General features: G+C 44.5%; 1 protein-coding gene across 1 annotated transcript in view; it reads right to left on the bottom strand.

Moving 5' to 3' along the window:
* The window catches only part of melt (ventricular zone expressed PH domain-containing protein melted), a 671,576-nt gene that overhangs the window by 386,999 nt on the left and 266,678 nt on the right, over positions 1–17,899 (bottom strand). The window contains exon 10 of the mRNA XM_080267230.1: positions 2,309–2,462. Within this exon, the coding sequence (XP_080123356.1) occupies positions 2,309–2,462 (154 nt within the window). The remainder of the gene's footprint in view (positions 1–2,308; positions 2,463–17,899) is intronic.

The raw sequence follows: 17,899 nt of genomic DNA, 5'->3' as shown, positions 1-17,899 counted from the left end.
AAACAGAGACGGGACCCCACCAGCGTAGCTCATTTCCTGTATGTCACAACTAGGTAAATAAATACACCATCTTAGTGAGTACAACAGCCATCACCTTTTGTAGCTGAAGGACAGCTTTATGTAGGTAAGATTAGAGTAATGTTCTTGTCTCCTAATCCGACCTCCATCTGCAACCTATGGACCAGGGTATTGTCACGGCAACGAAGCGACTCTTGCGGAAGAGGTTTATGAAAGATGTGACATTTGTGCTGGAGGACGAGGAGAAGGCAGCAAAAGACGAGAAAAGCAGGAGAGAGGGAACTTTGGCCAACCTCAAGCAGTATTCTCTCAAGTCTACGATCTACAAATGGGCCCAGGCTTGGAGGGAACTCTCCGCACTTGCGCTTGGTCATGGTTGGAACAACTTCCTCAAGGGTGAAGAGGCCATTGCTGACTTCACCGGATTCGAAGCTCAGGACTTCATCCTGCAGACAGAAGCTGCAGGAGAACAGGTAACTGAGGACACCACTCACAATTGCCTGGAAGTCGATGAGGGAGACCCCAGGTACCTGACTATGTCCAACCAGGAAATCGTGGAGTCCATAACTGCAGGGGGCAGCAGGGATGCAGGGGAGAAGGAAGAGGATGATGATGATGATGAAGTAGTTGATATCCCCAGGCTCCAGCAAGTCCATGACGCAGTGGACGTCCTTCTTGACTACTGTGAGCATCCCAGTGCCAGGACATCTTTACTGATACCATGGCCACCTACCTGCGAGAGGGCCGTGAAAATGTTAGAAAGCTGCAGTCAAGAAAGATCACCAGGCAGTCCTCCACAACGTCATCTTTCAGTCCAGTGATGCCTGCCACTCCATCACCCCAGCCTACGACCTCCTCACATCTGTCTCTGTGGCCCAGCCTTCGACCTCCTCACATCAGTCCCTGTGGCTCCAGCCTTCGACCTCCTCACATTGGTCTCTGTTACCCCAGCTCTCTACCACCTAACATCGGCCTCATTCACCCCAGCCACGCACCTCGACCACTGCTTCTTCACCTCAGCCAGCAACCTCTGCCACAGAACCATCAGTGTCACAACCAGGCACCTCTGCCATGGGACCACCGTCTCAGCCTTCAGCCATTTCAAGGGTGGTGTTTCTGTCAGAAGCCTCGCCCCTATCAGAGGCATCTTTGGATCTCCACCGCTCATCCTTTGCCACTCCTTCTCCGGTACCAGCTCCAGCATCCTTGACTGAGATAGCGTCTGATGTGGTGGAGATCGAGTAATCTTTGTGGGAGTCACTTGCCACTAGACCATAGGGAATTAAGTTCACTGGATCACATGGTGTACTACTCTACCCTCCATCGATGCCAACACTAGGTGAGTACAGTATGGTTATGATTATGTACTGTATTATTGTGCTTTATGTACTGTATCAGTATTCTATTGTATTTTATGCTTAATTTTAATCTTTTACTTATGGGCAATACAATATTGTAGAAGAGTTTTTAGGATTGAGAGTTGAGATGGATAGCTAAGGGTGGTGACCCATTATCCAGCTCAACACCAACTGGATAGCCAACTGGGGGTACCTACGTAATATCCGGCAATCTGCAATATCCAGTGTGAAGGCTAGTTGAATTACACCAGCTAACTGAGAGATTACTGTAATACTGTACTAGTCATAATGAAGTTCTATGACAAGCATGTGAAATAAGCCGCAAAAAGGCAAAATTATGGACCAGGCAAATGTAAAATGGGTATAGTTTTAATTTTTAGTACTTGCATATGATACCGTACTCATTTATTTTCAAACGTACTTGAATTCCCACCTGAGGGGATGGGGGAGAACTCAGATTTAACAAATTTTCAGCTATAACAAACTTGGCTTTCCCCTTATTAGCATTTTATAGCGAGGGTCTGCTATTACAAATAATCAACTGGGCATACATGAATTTCACATTTATAAAGCTTGTTGGGGGTGATTTGATGCCATGTACAGGGAATGCATAAAACAAGGGTTGTGCTCCTTTTCTAATTTTACAATCAATGGAATATTTCTACTCAACATGTGATGCAAGGGTGACTTCATCAACTACTGAACAAAATGATGACAGCTTTTGCCTATGATGTGGGAGATGAGAATTCTGAAGATTTAAATATAATATTACTTCTAGTATGACACATTTTATAATCAGTCAATAATTTTCATAATTTCCTGTTCCCTTTTTTCTGTTTCTGGTTCCTATCCCCACTAAATCTCCCCTGAAATGGTTCTGTACTACATCAGACACTAAAATAAACATGCACAGAAAATACTTGTTGTCTGACCTGATCTCATTGTACTCGTTGTTGAGCTGCTGGATGTACAGGCGTGCTGAAGCATTGGAACGATCAGTACACTTGTTGATGCCTGCCAACAATGACTCTGATTCCACCAGAAGAGCTGGATACTGGCTGCATAATGCCTGCACCTCTCGCAGCACTAAGAGAAAAATAAATAAATATTTTAAATGTGTATATATCATCATCAATGTCCTAACAATATTTACTGGGGAAAAAAAAAAAACAGTATGGGATGCCTACTATAGTGAGTTCAGCAGAGTGGTGACTGAACAGGGAGCTGTTGACAGAAGTGTTAATATGCAGTAAGGAGCTTTCAAGAGCAACCTCCTGTGAGTTACTGATTCACTGTGTGGATGGACAAGGGATCTTTCATGACATAAGGCAACATGGTGGCGGGATGAAGGTGTTGAAGCTGCAGTTCAGGAAAAAAGATAACTTTTCTAGGAATGGAAAAGGGATGGTAACTGAGAAGAGTACTTGGCTGCCAAGAGCTGGGCTAGAAAGGAGGTTGCAAGGCAAAATCTGAGTTACTGGATAACCAAAATAGTGCTGAAAGGAAGAATTTGCTATTTAAGGTGGCAATCAGATGAAGAGGGAAAACAGGAATATCAAAGATGTGCAGTATGTGACGAATGATGAAGGAGAGGTAGTGGTGAACAGTGAGGATATTAAAGATGCCTGGAGAAAGCATTATAGCCAGTAGCTGAATGAGGAGTCTGACTGGAACGGGGAAGGTTAGAAGTTAGCGGATACTGCTACTGTGAGCAGGACAACAGGCAGGATGCAGTTCAGGAAGGCAGCCCATGTGTGTGGGCTGACTGCTGAAATGTTTAAGGTCTGGGGAAATATAAGAGGGGGTTTAGTTCTATCTATTTATCTATTGCCAGACGCCTCAATCCCGTTCGGGGTGGCCACAAACAAATCGCCTCCACGTCGCCCTGTCCCCCGTCATTTCACTGCCCCGCTCCCAACTCACACTCCCCTCTCTTATAAACCTCTCCACCCCATCCCTTCATCTCATCCTTGGCCTCCCCCTCCCTCTTCCCCCCTCCACCTCACTCACATACACTCTCTTTGTCAGTCTTTCACTCTCCATCCTCTCCACATGGCCAAACCACCTCAGTGTATTCCTCCTAATGCTTCCTATCACATCCACATCCACACCACAACGCTCCTTTATATCCTCATTTGTCAGCCTGTCTCTCCATGTGACCCCACAGGCTACTCTTAAATAACTCATTTCCACTGCTCTCACTCTTGACTTGTGTCCTTCCAGCAATGTCCAAGCTTCACTTCCATACATTAGAGTTGGTATCACAATACTGTCATGTAGTAACTTTTTCACTTCCATGCTCACTTCCCTGCTTCTTATCACTGCTTTCAAGGAACCAGCAACCTTTCTTCCCTGCTGTATCCTTTCAAGCACTTCACCCTCCAAACCTCCATCCTTACTCATCACACTACCCAAGTACTTAAATGTACTGATGTGATAAATTCAGTTACATATGAGTGTGTTGTCCCAGATGACTAACTGAAGAGTGTGACTGTAAATGTGAATAAGAGGAAGGGTGATGCCCTGGAAAGAGGAAATTATAAACGCATAAAACTTTTGGAGCAGATAATGGAGGTAGTAGTGATACATTTCCCCCCCCCCCCATCTCTAGGCAAAGGCTTCAGGGCCTATATCTCGGGTGTAGTAGCTTATCCCAAGGCCCAGTAGTCCTCCTACACCTCCACATGTCACCACTTCGGCACTAATACCCACCGTCCATATTGAATACATGCTAGGGCTGTCTCCTACAGGACTGGTGTATTGGTATTAGCGTGGGTATTTTTACAACATGTTGGCGGGTCATCTGGTAGATCAGGAAAGTCTGCTTTTTATGAAATTCAAATCCTTAAACTGTTCCCTGCCCCAGCCGGGATTCAAACCTGGGTCCATCAGGACTGCAGGTCACCTCTCTACTGATTCAGCCACCACCTCCCTAGGCTGTCTGGCCGAACAGCCCCGAGTCCCGTAGGAAGGCCATGGCCGAGACCAGGCTTTCCCACACAGCTTTCAAAGAGTGTATGTTGTGTTGTTGGCATAGGTGATTGTGTGCAATGCAGTCTTCCAAACTGTGCTTAATAGTATGGTGTGCTGTGTTGCATCCTGGACAGGCATCAGTGACAGAGTCATCCAGCCTCTTCTGGTAGCTTAAGAGAGCTGGACGGTGCCCACATCTCAGCCTGGCCAGGTGAACCCTGTCCTCACAAGGGAGACAGGATTCAAAAGGGTGGATGTCAGGAGGCCGTGCATGCAGCTGTGTGTTGTTTTTAAGTGACTGAATGGAGCAGCGAGTGATCTGAGTGTGGATATGCTTCTGGAAGCTGGCCTGAGGTGGGTGAGAGGGGAGATATGACAGTATTTGTGTATGGTATCATGTGCTGGGTGTTGTTTTGATGTTCCCTGGTGTGCATGGATGTGCTGCCATATAATATAGTGGATGCTGTGGGTTTGTGGAGGCTGCAGCAAGAAACTGGGTGCCTCTCATGTCAAGGTGATCCTTGACTTTGAGGACTTTGGTTTCTTGATGTAGGTGGTCTGTGGGTGTACTAGCTGAGGGATTGCAAAATTCATCACTGAATGTATGTATTGTTTGTATACTATGGTGGTGGTTTCTTTGTTGTGTCTGAATGTTGTATGGGCAACTGACCTCAAGGCATTGAGTCTTGGTGTTATTTTATTTTTAATGTTTGTGATGTGTTGTTTAAATGACATTAATGTAATGTATGTTACACCAAGGATTTTGTGTGTGTGTGTGTGTGTGTGTGTGTGTGTGTGTGTGTGTGTGTGTGTGTGTGTGTGTGTGTGTGTGTGTGTGTGTGTGTGTGTGTGTGTGTGTGTGGTAGGGGAGTGTTGTTTATGGTGAGGTGTGGGATGTGACTGTGTCCTGCTGTCCAGTTTGTGAGAAGAGTCACTGTAGATTTGGCTGGGGCTATTTTGAGCCTGTTTGTGGTGAACCATTCGTGTAGTGTGTTGAGGTAAGGTTGGATGATGTGTGCAGCTGTGTTTGTGTTTTGGTGCATACATGTGTCATATCATCTGCATAGGAAGCTATGTGTATCTGTTGTGTGTGCGGTGTCCGTATGTCGTGTATGTATAGGTTAAAGTGTAGGGGACAAAACAGATCCTTGGGGAACGCCATTTGTGAAGTTTCTGATGTTAGATGACTGACCGGCAAATGTTACGTGTGCACATCTGCCTGCTAAGTAGTTTGCCAGCCATCTTTTTGTGTTATTGTGCATGTTTGTGTAGAGTATTTTGTTTGTGAGGTTGTCATGGGGGATGGCATCAAAAGCTTAGCTGATCATCAGAGAAATTACCAATATGCTGGGAATCGAACCCGGGACTCTCAGGTGAGAGCCAGGCAGCATACCACTACACCACGACCAGGTAAAAGTTAACTCACGTTGTCACAATCTTGTAACCAACGTCCCTCCGCCCCCACTGTGGGCATCAAGAGGATGAATTAACCCCCTGGCACTCGGGCAAGTAGATGCTTTTAATCTACCCCAAACACTTACGGCATCATCCTCTTGATGCCCACAGTGGGGGCGGAGGGACGTTGGTTACAAGATTGTGACAACGTGAGTTAACTTTTACCTGGTCGTGGTGTAGTGGTATGCTGCCTGGCTCTCACCTGAGAGTCCCGGGTTCGATTCCCGGCATATTGGTAATTTCTCTGATGATTTTTCCTGTGGAAAAAAATACAGGTTCTCTCTTCATTCTGACTTGCCGTAAGTGTTTGGGATAGATTAAAAGCATCTACTTGCCCGAGTGCCAGGGGGTTAACTCATCCTCTTGATGCCCACAGTGGGGGCGGAGGGACGTTGGTTACAAGATTGTGACAACGTGAGTTAACTTTTACCTGGTCGTGGTGTAGTGGTATGCTGCCTGGCTCTCACCTGAGAGTCCCGGGTTCGATTCCCGGCATATTGGTAATTTCTCTGATGATTTTTCCTGTGAAAAAAATACAGGTTCTCTCTTCATTCTGACTTGCCGTAAGTGTTTGGGATAGATTAAAAGCATCTACTTGCCCGAGTGCCAGGGGGTTAACTCATCCTCTTGATGCCCACAGTGGGGGCGGAGGGACACTGGTTACCAGATTGTGACAACATGAGTTAACTTTTACCTGGTCGTGGTGTAGTGGTATGCTGCCTGGCTCTCACCTGAGAGTCCCGGGTTCGATTCCCGGCATATTGGTAATTTCTCTGATGATTTTTCCTGTGACAAAAATACAGGTTCTCTCTTCAGCTTAGCTGATGTCTAGTGTGATTTGAAGTGCTCTGTGTGGTGGCCTAGCTGAATTCATGCCATCAAAAACTCTCTGTGTAAGGTCTGTAAGAAGGGTGTTTATGGAGTGTAGTGGCCTAAAGCCATGTTGTGATTGGGCTAGGGGAATGTGAGGCATGACTAGTTGTAGTACCAGTCGTTCAGTGACTTCAGAGGGGGTGCAAAGGAGTGTGATGGGGCAGTGTGAGGAGGGTAACATGGGGTCTTTGTTGGGTTTAGGGATAGTGAAGATAATGCCATGCTTCCAGATGTTGGGTATTCTGTTGTGTGAGTAGCTGTAGTTTGATATGTTGCTGAGTGCTTGTATGCCTTGTGGTCCAAAGTGCTTTAAGGTGAATGTTGCTTATGTTGTCTGGTCCACCGGCAGATGAGTACTTAAGATTGTTAATAATGTGCTTCGTCTGGTTGTAAGTGAAAGGTGCGAAGTCTGGGTCTGTGGGGAACTGTCTGTTACGTCAGATGATATGTCAGTCTTCGGAGTGGGGGTTTAGATGGCTGACCTGTGAAAAATAATTGATGAGAGTGTTTGCCTGTTGTTTGTTTGAGGGTATGGTGTCTGTTGTTGTGATGGCAGCGTGTGATTGTGTGGTGCTGCTGTTGGAAAGTGTGGTGCTGTTTGGTGTTTTGTAGAGTTTGCCGATGTTTGTTTTGTGGTCAAGTGTTCGGAGGTAATTTTTCCAGTTTAGTGTTTGCTGTTCTGATATTTTATTGTTTATTTGAGTGTTGAGCTCTTGTATCTGTTGTACGGTGTCTTGTGTATGGGGTGTTGGGAAGTGTTGTTGAGTGTCCCGTTGTTCGATAAGGCCTTGAATTTCTGGTGTGAAGTTGGGGTTATGTCTCTTTCTGTTGCCTCTAGGGATGTGTCTTTTGTCTGCGTTTTGTATAACTGTATTGAAAGTGTGCACAGCGGTGTTGATGTTTGTGATGGGTGTACTGTTTAGTGTTTCAAAATATTGTTCTGTTTCAGTTACAAGGGCCTCCCAGTTGGCTCTCTTATAATTAGTGTATGTGTGTTTGTGGCCAGCTGGGGTGATTCTGGTTTGGTAGTGATGATGATTGGGAGGTGATCAGAACCTAGGGTTTTGATCACTCTCCAGGATGTAGTGGGGGCGAGGTTTGGGGAGCAGAAGGTGATGTCTGGGGATGATGGGAGGAAGAGGGCTTGGTGTGGGATATGGGTATGTTGGTCTAGATTGTTCAGTATGAAAAGATGATCTGTCTGGGATTGTGGTACCAGCTCTCTGTCTGTGTCAGGGTTGTTGATATGCCAGGCTGATGACTTGGCATTGAAATCACCACCCAGGATGATGTTGGGTATGTTAGTGATGAAGGTAATTGAGAGTTCTAGATGGTAGGATTAGAGATTGAGTGAATACTGATGTGATGCAGTTTGGGTTTATGTCAGACAGAGACCACTGATGCCATATTCACTGTTCGACATCTTCAGGAAAAATATATAGGAAAGGAAAGGGAGCTGTACTTTTTTTTTTTTTTTTTTTTTGGAGCAGTGTGTGATGACTGATGAAGGTAAGGCAATGGTAAACAGTGGAGATATTAACCATTTCACGCACTATGATGCAATGCGAGTCATAGTCCTTGCAATCTAAAGGGTAACTGACGATGCAATATGACGCAACTTCCCAATAAATGACTGTAGAAACATTTCCTGCAGATGAAATTGTGTCAAATTTTGGAGAATCAACGGTGAGGGTGGCCACGTTTGAGGGAAATATATGGCAACACCCGCCAACTTATCGCAGGGACAAGCGGCCTATTTTTAGCTCAGTGTCCTCTCGGCAGTCAGTCTCAGAGGGTGTGTGAGCGCGTGGCCGGCCGTGTTATTCCTTGTTTTCTATTACTGCACCATCCATACCTTATGTGTATTATAGTGATGGTGTGTTACATATAGTGCAGTGTGATTGTGAAGAATGTTTATAAGTGTTTCTTATATATTTTCAGAGAAAGCCAAATTTGAAATTTCATAACCAATTTTTACCATTCCCCTCCTGTTACACTAAAACCAAAATAGCTTATTGGAGGAGGAGTATTTGAAATGCTTGTTTAGTGGGAGTGAAAGTGAAGAAAGCAGTGACAGTGAATCTGATAGTGAATTTGGTGAGGAGGAGAGAGTGAGGGAGAGGAAAGGGAGAGCAAAATCCTCCTCAAGGACGATTAGCACAACAGGCAGTAACACCATCACTACCACCACTCTTCATCACTGCCACCACTGGTCTTACAACTGCTATCACCACTGCCACAACTCCTATTCACCACAGGAAAAGGCTGTGGTGTTTGCTGTGCTATTTGTACAAGAGGAGGAGGGACACCAGCTGTATATGTCCTGTTTGTGATGTGCCACTCTGCACAGGACTATGCTTTCATCAGTACCACACTGATGAAAGCATACAGCAGTAAATCACATTGCAAACACACACACACACACACACACACACACAGGCTGTGATCATACCTTTCCTCCTCTCTGCAACCCCAGCTCCTCTCAAGAAACACTACAACACTGCTAGAGGATGTGAGTAACAGACACACACACACACACACACACACACACACACACACACACACACACACACACACACACACAGACGGAGCTCTTCCTGGATCATGGGGAAATAATAGTTGAATCAGCGACGAAAAGAAGACCAGCCTATTTGTGATTATGTTGATGAGAGCGTGAGTGGTGGTCCTGTCGGACAGTAGTTAAAAAAAAAAAAAAAAAAAAAAAAAAAAAAAAAAAATAATGCGATTTTGGTCATTAAAAGAACAAGATACTGTGCAGTTAAAATATAAAGTCTCCATATGGTTGATCCATGGCAGAAAGGGATGGTGTATTGTTTACAAACGGCGAGAGAGAGTTTGAGGGTTTTTCTGAAGAGGATGTGGCAAATGGAAGTATTAAGTTGAACCAAACAAGAATAGCAGGTGTAGTGAAATCAGTGGAGAGGAATGTCCAGGAGATAAAAAGGGTATGGGCAGTAATTAAAGAGTTACAGGAATGGACTATAGAGCAGGAAAACGAGATCAAAAGTCTGCGAAATAAACTGGAAAATATTTGTATATATAGTGATGAACAAGAAAGAGAAGTTACTGAATTAAAAGTGAGCACTGAATCAGCCTCAAATGAAATATAACAGCTTAAGAGGGAGAATAAGAGGTTGGAAAAAGAAAGAGACAGGATGGAAAGCAAACTAGATGGGAATGAATCCAAATCAAGAATACAGGACGAGCACATTAAAGATTTTAAGGAGCAATATAAGGGGTGAAAGAAAATTCAGGAAGAGAGAAATGTAAATCTGAAAGAGATTATAGAACAACAAAGCAAAAGAAAAGGTGGAGAAGGAAGTGGTTAGGGTGCTGAGAAGTAGAGAATCTTTAATCAGAGATGCAGCAGATAAGAAAAAATGTGTAATAATTTCAGAAGTGTGTGTGTGTATGACAATAAGATCAGAAAGAGAAAGAGAAGAACTGAGTAAAGTTAAAGAAATAATATCAGTAGTCATGGAGGAAAACAATGAAGCTCAAGAAGAGACTGAAGAGGTGTTTAGGTTAGGAAAGTACGAGGAAGGAGGGGCAAGGCCACTGAAGGTAAAGTTTAAGTCTCAGGCAACAGTAAACGAAATTATCAGTAGAACATGGAAATTATCAGACAAGGAAGGGTTCAAAAATGTTTGGATAAGGTGAGATGCAAATGAGGAAGAAAGAGCTAATATAAAGGAGTTAGTAAAGGAAGCAAAGGTAAAAAACAAACAGAGAACGGAGGAAGAGAAGACAGTGTTTTATTGGAGAGTCATGGATCAGAAATTAAGGAAGTGGTACCAGCAGAGAGAAGGAGAAAAGAGGGTATAAAAAACATCAAAAATAATTGGAAGGTGGCATATACTAATGTTGATGGTTTAATATCGGCAAGGCTGCCTCCCTATGGGAGGCCCAACATCGCCCCCAACAGGCTGTGGAAGCCTTTGCCACCTGGGCTGCAGACTGGGGGCTAACAGTCAATGCACCCAAGAATGCTCTTATATACTTTGGCCAACGAAGGCTCCCCTCCATGCCGATGATTCAGCTTGCTGGAGAACCTCTCACCCTCCGGACTTGGCACAAGTTTCTGGACCTCCATTTGGACAGTTCCCGTCTCACCTGGGCCCCCCATATTGGCCAACTTCAATTGGCATGTCTTAGGCACCTGGACATCATGAAGTGTGTCGCAGGAGTTCGCAGGGGTGCTGATCGAAACACTCTTCTCCGACTGTATCCGGCCTTCATCCACAGTAAGATCATGTACGGCACCACCCTTTACGGATCGGCTGCCCAGACCCACCTACAGAAGTTGGACGTTGTCCAGAACATGGCACTTTGCATTGCCCTAGGTGCCTTCAAGTCCACCCCAATTATTTCGCTTCATGCAGAGTCAGGGGTGATGCCCCTTTTCATCTACCGCATGGAACTGGACTGTAGGCTGCTTCACCGCATTTCGGCCCTTCCCTCCAGCCATCCGATCTCCTCCCTCTACTGCCTCTCCACAGTCCTTCGTCAGCCCCCAACTTGGCCACGAGTGAGGTTACCGTACACTATCCGCAGCATCCGAGCCTGCCACACCCTGTCTCTCTATCTGCCCAGGCCTGCCCCAGTGGCCCCTCTCCCCCTAGTGTCCCCTTGGAAGGATTTGCCTCCATATGTCTCCCCCTACTTCCCAGTACCATTCTCGAAGTCAACAGATGCAGTCTCGGCACGGCAGCTCTTTTACAGCATGGACTCCTCTGTTTATAAGGACTTCCTGAGAATTTACACGGATGGGTCTCACTCCCCTCCATCTTCCTTTGCCTCAGCGGCCTATTTTAAAGATCTTTCCATATGCCAAACTTGGTCGTTCAGCGGGTGGTATGATGTCCTAAACGCAGAACTCATAGCCATCCTCCAGGCCCTTGAATTTATCTGGACTTTCCTCCAGCCTCAATCGGTAGTTTTATACACCGACTCACAATATGCACTTACCCTCCTCCTCTCAGATCGTCCAGTGACTCATGTCAGGACTGTCCATGCTATCATGGAACACCTCCTTTTCCTTGTTACTCCTCCCTGGCACCTCTGCCTTCAGTGGATTCCCTTGCATGTGGGCATCCGTGGCTATGAAATTGCAGATCCAGCAGCAAAGCGAGCATTGACCTCCAGTACACTAGTCCATGTGACGCCAGATAGTGCCACATTCCCTAAACTTGCACGCAGCGCCTGCATATCACACTGGAATGCGCACCTTGCGACCACCCTACCTGCCTCCCACTTGGGGCGTTTTCGCTCTGACTCCTCTGAACACCCTTGGGCACGTCATCCCTGCAGACATTGATGTAGCCATCACCAGGTTACGGTTGGGCCACACAGGCCTTGCAAGCCACCTGTACCGTTTGGGTATGATAGAGCACCCATGGTGCCAGTGGTGTCCTCAAGTTGAAGAAACCATAGAACATTTCATGTTATGGAGTCCTAGGTTCCACTCCCTTAGCACCCTTTTGCAGGAACGCTTGGCATCTCTGGGAGTTCTCAGTTTGTCTCTCCACACACCCTTGGGAGGCGGTATCGGGAACCCTCGGTTACGAGAACAGGTCGTGAGGTGCACGTCTGACTTTATCCGAAAATATAGACAGCTCTCCCGCATATAATGTGAGGCTCTAAGCAGTTTGCATTGGCAGGGCATTAGGCCATTGCTCTGGCCGTGACCCTTAAACCCACAAGAAGATCGGCAGGCTAGAGATCAACAATTTTTTAAGGATACATGAACCTAATGTTATGTGCTCTGTAGAGACCAAATTAAGAGAAGATATTGATGTTCACATGCGAGATGGTAAATAAAAACTGTGGAGAAGAGACAGAAAAGAAAAAACGGGAGGAGGAGTGATGATAGCAGTGAAGAACAACATAAATGTAGATACCGTGGAAATGGGAGAAGGCAGGGCCAAAGTGATAAATATGAAATTAGAAACTGGAGAGAATAGCAAGAGAGATATGGCAGTAGTGTATGCTCCCAAAAGACACGAGCATGGAATGATGATGAATACAGTGGAAGCTCGATTATCCAGGCTCGGATTATCCAGCTTTCAGTATATCCAGGCCGTGACCGAATGGTTCAGTGGTACAGTAATACATAGAATTATCCGTACGATAGCTCCGGTTTAAACAGGAAGCATCCAGTTGCTAGGGAGCAAGGCATGGGTAAACCAGAGAGAGTCTGCTCACCCTGCTCCCACCCACACCTCCTGCTCACAACTCAATCACAAGGGTGGTAGGGTGGAGTTTGGTGAGGCAACTGATACTTCTGACCTAGCCTAACCTTGCTTAACTAATTAATAATTTAAAATAATTCAACCTAACCTGACCTAACCTGGGCTCCAGTTGGGAAAATGGGAAACTTAATCCACTTTTGTGTACAATGAGTTTCTTCCATTATGCCCGAAGCAATCGTACGTACGGCTTAACCCCTTAAACGCGGCCGTGAACAGTCGACCCTCCCCCGAGTGGCGGGGTTGTATCGCGATCTGAGTACCTGTAGGAAAATATTAGCCAAAAATCAGAGATTAACCCTAGAACATTATACTTGGTAGGGCAGATAGTACTTACATTCAGCTTTCTCCAGAGACAGGTGTTGAGCCTTCGTGGACTACCCAAGGACTTGTGGAGACTTGCAAAGTTGGGTAACAAAACCTTCACATGCGTTCTTCTCCTAGATCTATCAATAGTGGTGTTCCTCAGGGCTCTGTCCTATCACCAACTCTCTTCCTTTTATTCATCAATGATCTTCTAAGCTGTACATCTAACCCTATCCACTCATACGCTGATGACTCCACCCTTCACCTTTCCATTCGGTTCCCGCAACGCCCATCTCAACAGTTACTTCAACAAACAAGGGATGAGGCTATGGCACACCTAATGTCTGACTTGGCTCATATCTCTGACTGGGGTAAAAATAATATGGTTGTCTTTAATGCTTCTAAGACTCGGTTCTTACACCTATCAACCCGACAAAATCTTCCACAGGTATACCCACTAATGTTTAATAGTATTCAGATTAATCCTGCATCATCCTTGAACATGCTTGGGGTTTCATTTACTCGGGACTTATCTTGGAAAGATCATATTACATCTCTTGTAAAATCTGCTTCCAAGAGATTGGGTGTGCTAAACCGACTCCACTCTTTCTTTACCCCTGCACAATTGTTGACTCTATACAGGGGTTTTATCCGCCCCTGTGTGGAGTACAACTCTCATGTGTGGGGAGGCTCCCCACATACAGCTCTTCTCAATAGGGTGGAGTCAAAGGCTTTTCGTCTCATTAACTCTCCTCCTCTTACTGACTCCCTTCAACCTCTGTCTCTTCGCCGCACTGTTGCATCTTTATCTCTTTTCTATCGCTACTTTAATGGTCACTGCTCCTCTGAACTGTCTGCTTGCATTCCTCCACCTCTACGACGGGCGCGTAGCACCCGTCTGGCAGCAAACTCTCATCCCTTTTCTGTCCAACTCTCTAATGCAAGAGTTAACCGTTACTCCCAGTCTTTCATTCATGCAACAGGTCAGCTCTGGAACTGTCTCCCTCTGTCTGTATTTCCTCCTGCCTATGATCTCCAGTCTTTCAAACGCAGTGTGTCCAGGCATCTCAAAATGATCGGATCTTGAATTTGGCTCTCTATTGTATTTTGTTTTTCTCTTGGAGGGAACTGTTACTGCGGGCTCATGGCCTTTGGTTCCTTCTTCCTCGCATAAAAAAAAAAAAAACACCTCCAGCAACCCGGTTTCCCCTCTACCACAGCCTCATTCTGTCACAGTAAACTTTATACTACAACGTGAAGGTAGTTTGGAATCCGTATTTGTACAATAAGCACTGAAAATAAGGCTAAAATCAACGAAGCGTACGGCCGACATGCACCGTGGCGGCGGTCTTCCCATCACTCAACAAACATTTCCATTTTCACAGCTAAAAACATGTATACTGCATTATTTTCAATCATATTACTTCCCAAAAGATCACCACGGCGTGCTTTTTATTCTGCCTTACGCCCGCCACTTTATTCTCATTCCTGTCGGCCGCTTGCACTGACTGGGAAGAGCTAGAACTCGCCATAATGTCACTTTGAAAGCCTGCAGTAAACTGACGCTAAACAGGGGCAAACCGTGAGAAAAAAAGCTAGTGTTACAACTGGGGAAACAAGTGTTTCCTATTAGCATAAACTGCTTGTGAGAGGAGACTGCAGATTTACAGTTCTGAGCGCTCAGAGCGCTGCCATGTATCACAGCCAGGCTGGCCAGGCCGTGGTGGGGGAGGGACGGGGGAAAAACGCGATACTTGGCAACAACTGAGGTCAGTAGTACAAAGGTAAAGTATGCTAGTTGTAGCTAAAGGGTGGTGGTACTGATAGACAATACCAACTGGAGCCTGCTTGCCCGCGGTTATTCAAAATTTACTAGAATCGCAAATGCGACGATCCGCCGTTATGTCCTTTTTGCCGAGTGTCGCAAACGAGACGATCCGCGTTTAAGGGGTTAAAGAACGTGATAAAAGAGAAAATCTTTCAGCAAGAGAAGGTAATTTACTACCCTCAAAATATAAAAACACAGAAAACAAACTGGAGGAATATGAAGTGAATTGAAGTCTTTAGGCTGCATGCTTAGACAAAAAGTAATGGGTTTCCCAATTTTAGGAAATGAAATGGAACAAGAATGTCTGCTAAAAAAAAAAAAAAAAAAAAAAAAAAAAAAAATACTCATCTCATGTGTTCTCGTAAGTTAGCATTCAGTTCTGCATTCTTCGTTAGATGTCGCGCTTCCCAACATATTTCGGACCGACAGTGCATAGTTATTTCTTCCTCTTACATTTACTGTTCATTCTTTTGTTCGTTCTTAAGTGTACTGTATGTGTGAAAGAGAGTATTCATACAAACAATAATGCATTCCATTAACCCCATCACAGCTGCCAGCCTCGAACAATGCATTACTGTACCGGTGTCAGGGATGTTGGGTTAGGGAGAGCTATAAAAACTGCGAACAATTGTGGGAAGGGCACGAAGGTCACTGGTATGTTTTCACGACCCTCCTCTACCATCTCAAACAGTCAGGCAGTCTGCCACTTCATTTCATATGTTTTCGCCAATATGTTTAAATGCTAATGTAACATGCACCCTAATTATGAGTAAGTTTCTTCCATTATGCCTGAAACAATCGTAGGCAAGGCTTAAGGAATGTTATGATAATAAGAGAGGAAATGTTTCAGCCAAATGTAATTTACCACCCACAAAATAGGCAGAAAAATACAGAAAACAAACTAGAGCAATATGAATTGATTTGGTAAGGTTATTAGGCTGTATGCTTGGAGAAAAATTTATGAGTTTCACAATTATAGGGGATGAAATGGAACAAACATGTTTACTATCAAGAAAAAATACTTTCAGCTCACGTGTTCTCGTAAGGTGGCATTCAGTTCCACATTCTGTTTTCGATGTCGCTTCCCAACACATTTCGGACCGACAGAGCATACAGTTATTTCTACTCCTTACAGTTAAGTGTACATTTATTGCACATTCTTTTGTTCATTCGTGTATGTGTGAAAGAGAGAGTATTGATATGTATTCCATTAACCCTTTCATGGCTGCCAGCCTTGAACAATGCTTTACTGTACCGGTGTCAGTGACGTTAAGTTAGGGAGAGCCATAAAAACTGTGAACAGTTTTGGGAAGAGAACGAAGGTCACTGGTATGTTTTCACGACCCTACTCTACCATCCCAAACAGCTAGGCGGTCCTTTCATCCCAGATGTTTTCGCCGATATGTTTAAATGGTAAAGTAACATGCACCCTAATATTATGTTTAAATGCTAATGTAACATGCCCACTAATTTTATCAATTCTTTCACGAATCATATCAAATCACAAGATGGGTTTAGGGAGGAGGGGAAAAAGCCAGGTTTACCAGCCGAGTCTTTTCACATCTAAGAAAAAGAAACTGACTTTATAACTTTGAAAAAATGGTTTCAAGGTCTGTCACGGGAGCACACAAATTTCTGAACTCACGAACATTGAGGATTTGAGGGGGGTAAACATACGCTTTGCTGTAAGCAGTAAAAGTACCTTACCAAATCAGTTCATCCTGATAGTCTATTATATTTTTCTTATTATTTCTGGGTTGGTAAATAAACATTTCTTGTTAAATCTGTTTCCCTGATGTTTTTAACTGTTCTGGTGTGACGACTCTTTGTTTGATTCGTTAACGTATTGACAGAAGACACTGTTCTAATCTAAGTGTTTAAACCTAGCCTAACCTAGCTTAACTGCACCTAATAATTTAACCTAACCTAATCTTCAGTTGGGAAACGAAGTCCTCATTTGAGTACGATGAGTTTCGTCCATTGTGCTGGAAACAATCGTAGGTACAGCTTTAGAACGTGATGATAATAACAGGGAGGAAATCTTTCCGTATGACAACGTGATTTAACGAACTGAATATAGTCTGAAAAGTACTGAAACAAGCTGAAGGAATATACACTGAACTGGAAAAGTCTTTCTGGTACTTAAAATATACATTTACCGGTAAATAAATCAGTCTAACAGTACAGTACTTGTGTTTTGGTTCCGCCGGATTAATCGTGCTTTCGGACCAATCAGGCACCCCTTAACACCATATAGCCCGGATAACCGGGCTATCTCTGTACCAGGAAATGTTGTCAAACATGGCTAGTTATTTACAAAAAATGATTGAGAAAAGCAACGATATAATTGTAATGGGTGACTTCAATTGTAAAGTGAACTGGGAGGAATGGGACTCAGGAGGCAGTAAAGATTCGTGGGGCACTATATTATTAAATACCTGTATAACAATGAACAATGTGATGATGCAATGGGCCAAAGAAGAGACATGGTTCCGAGGTGAGGACACACCAGCAAGACTAGACTTACTGTTTACCAAAGAACCCGATGTAACAGAAACCTTGAAATATCTCTGTCCTATTGGAAAAAGTGATCATGTGGCCACTGAGTTCCAAATAATAACAGGGAACATGGAGCCACGAGACGACCTGTACAGGCAGAGAAGATACAACTTTGGGAAAGCAAACTTTACAGGATCGAGAAAAATTTTCGAAAATGCAGATTGGAGAAAATTCAGAGAAACAAGAGAGATACAGAAGAAGTGGGATATTTTTCTAAGCCTTTATCATTCGGGAGTGCAAAATTTTGTGCCAAGAGTAAG

This window comes from Coenobita brevimanus, chromosome 23 (assembly GCF_032717465.1).
Source record: "Coenobita brevimanus isolate Jiangsu-jjx chromosome 23, ASM3271746v2, whole genome shotgun sequence".
Lineage (NCBI taxonomy): Eukaryota > Metazoa > Arthropoda > Malacostraca > Decapoda > Coenobitidae > Coenobita > Coenobita brevimanus.
This window is presented reverse-complemented; position numbering and strand designations above follow the sequence as displayed.